The following is a 2,548-nucleotide window of genomic DNA, read 5'->3' as shown; positions in this document are numbered from 1 at the left end:
CTCTTTTGTGGGGAAGTTAATACTTTTTTTTTTTTTTAAAAAAAACTTTTTTTTTTTTTTTTTTTTTTTTTAACTCAACAGCAAAAGGACCAGGTGCAGAGTGAACAACTTGACACAAAGCTGTCACACGACAATAAGGATGCAGACGGCGAAAGCAGCAAAAAGACAAAGCTCCACGAATACAACTGAGCAGACGGCATGACATCGCAGAGCAGCCTGCATCGCCTGGAGGATCTTTCTAAGAGCACACACTTGCGCACTGTTACAAGGAAAAACGTGCGCCCACACATTTTGACTTACACGCTTACTTTTTAAAATGCACACACACACACACACACACACACACACACAAACATGACCAAACACACAAACAGCAAGACATATGCATATGAGCATTGTTAGAGAAAGCTGAGACACTGGAACTGTCAACAAATTTCAAACTGTCATCTGACAACCGTCATAGTAAAATGGCATGCGTTTAGATATTCTTTTCAAAGGTAGCAGTGGCACTGGTAACTTGTTTCATGATTGTTCATTTGTTGTTTAATTCTCTGAGTTTTATTATAAGTGAGGACACTGCTTTCTAAATGTGTGATCTTTCTAGAAATACCCTTTGCACTGGTGAGGTCTGACACTGTTTCCTGTGATAAGTATATCAATTGACGAAAAAAGTACGCCTATTATTATTACTACTACTACCCAACTTAGAATATTGTTTGTCACTCATTGTAGCAAGGTTAATTTACTCCACATTTTGAAATATAATGGCTCAAGTTGGCTGGCCAACTGTTCAACGTTTAATATTCAGCACTCTTTCTGCCTTTAACACTCCTGAGGCAAAGAGCCAAAGACTCACAATGGGTCGTCTCCCTGAGAATGTGCCATGCACTGAGTAGTAACTCCTAGCTACATGTATCTGTGTTATCTGACCTTCCTGTGTCCTTTAAATAAACTGTAATTTTCAGTAAATGTGTGAAGAATAAACGGTGATTTGTGGGAAAGAAACGAGTGAGCCTGTTTGTGATCCAAGAAATGAATCCTGGCTCAGGTTTTGCACACTCTGCATACTAACAGCATGTCATACTTTCTTGCATGCATCTAAAGCGCTTGTATAGAAGGTGTCACCGTTTCTCCCAAAAGATAATGGTCTAACTGTGCAGCCTTCAGAGATATTTTCAAACAGAAATACAGAGTAATGATCCTAACAAAGTCAAGGAAATATTTTTTTTTTCAAAACATTTTAGAATGAATTGTTCCAGGAGTCTTCAAATCCAGGCCTTGAGCTCAAGCATCCTATAACTTTTAGATGTGTCTAATTCAGAGTCAGGTCTCAAGCTTCTAATTAGGCATAGATAGGCATTAATACTCTAAGAACACAAGATGAAAGAAGTTCATTTTGAATTTGTGAATGAATCAGAACATTTTTGTTTTGTAATGACAGAATTAACATCTGTTTATTTCTGTCTTCATATTGTCTACTTATTACCCATAGAGCTATTTCCACACTGTTGAGAACGAGAGTCTCAATCGATGAATCATAATTTGTATTGACACACGGAGCATAAAATCAGCCAAGAAAAGCATTCAGACTTTACTTATTTTATTAACTTTCAGCGCTGAAAGGAGACGCTTTACCATTACATCCGAGAAGAGTTTCTAAAAAAAGTCTGTGCAGCGTCTGAGGAGAAAGAGGAGGGCAGCTGATTATATGGACGGAAGACACTCCCTGAAATCACACCATATCTCTGTGGCCTGATAAGTTTCTGTTTCTCGTGAGAAATGGACCTTGGTGTCTAACAGAATCAAAAATGTAACTCTTTACTATGGGCCCTTTGTCTAACAGCGTGTGACTCTTTCTCGGCCTTGGTAAAGCATCTCAACACATAATAGTAATCATAATGATTTAACTAATTTACTAATCTCAACAACACTAAATAGGGTTTCAAGATTTTTCTTGTGAGTTGGAGAAATTTTAATGATATGGAAACAATTTTCTAACTCTACATTTAAAACCTTTGTTCTCAGTGGTAAAGATGTTCACATTTAAGGTAGGTATTACAACATAATGAAAAAGACAAAGCCTAGTAGGTAAATAAATGAGTGTAAAGTGCTTTTATTCAGATATTTTCAGCAAGAAGTATCCTTGTAATGTTGCAGCTCGCTTAGCAGCAACAGCATGTTGGAGGTTTCTCTACTTCAGTCTTTTACCACAGCATTTGGTATGGGAGACTAAAATGTCCCTATTAAGATGAAGCTATAACTACAACATTAACAAATTGTTATGACATATAACATGCCAATGTCCTATCTGTATATAAATTGGGTTTATTTGTTTTGTAGAGTGCCATTAAATTACATTTGTTGTAAATCAGGGCTTTGAAAATAAAATATTTTCAGTTGAATTGAATTAAAGTTTACTAAGAAATTTTTCAAATAACTTATGTTGTCATTGGTGACATTTGGAGGAGATACAGACCTAAATTGTTAAATATATTAAACCATACTTAACAATAGGGATCAGGTGATTTTCTAAATATTCATGCCATAC

The 2,548-nt window shown here is 36.0% G+C and overlaps 1 protein-coding gene across 1 annotated transcript in view; it reads left to right on the top strand.

Moving 5' to 3' along the window:
- Window positions 1–1,005, top strand: part of luzp2 (leucine zipper protein 2) — a gene marked incomplete at its 5' end in the record, with an annotated part of 92,156 nt that extends 91,151 nt beyond the window's left edge. Inside the window, one exon of the mRNA XM_015044966.1 lies at window positions 82–1,005. Coding sequence (XP_014900452.1) covers window positions 82–189 — 108 coding nt within the window. The remainder of the gene's footprint in view (window positions 1–81) is intronic.
- Between the last annotated feature and the right edge of the window lie 1,543 nt (window positions 1,006–2,548).

Source organism: Poecilia latipinna, unplaced genomic scaffold, assembly GCF_001443285.1.
Source record: "Poecilia latipinna isolate Pla-1442-1.1 unplaced genomic scaffold, P_latipinna-1.0 Scaffold698, whole genome shotgun sequence".
In the NCBI taxonomy this organism is placed as follows: domain Eukaryota; kingdom Metazoa; phylum Chordata; class Actinopteri; order Cyprinodontiformes; family Poeciliidae; genus Poecilia; species Poecilia latipinna.
Note: the sequence above shows the minus strand (reverse complement) of the source record. Positions and strands in the feature narration are given on the sequence as shown.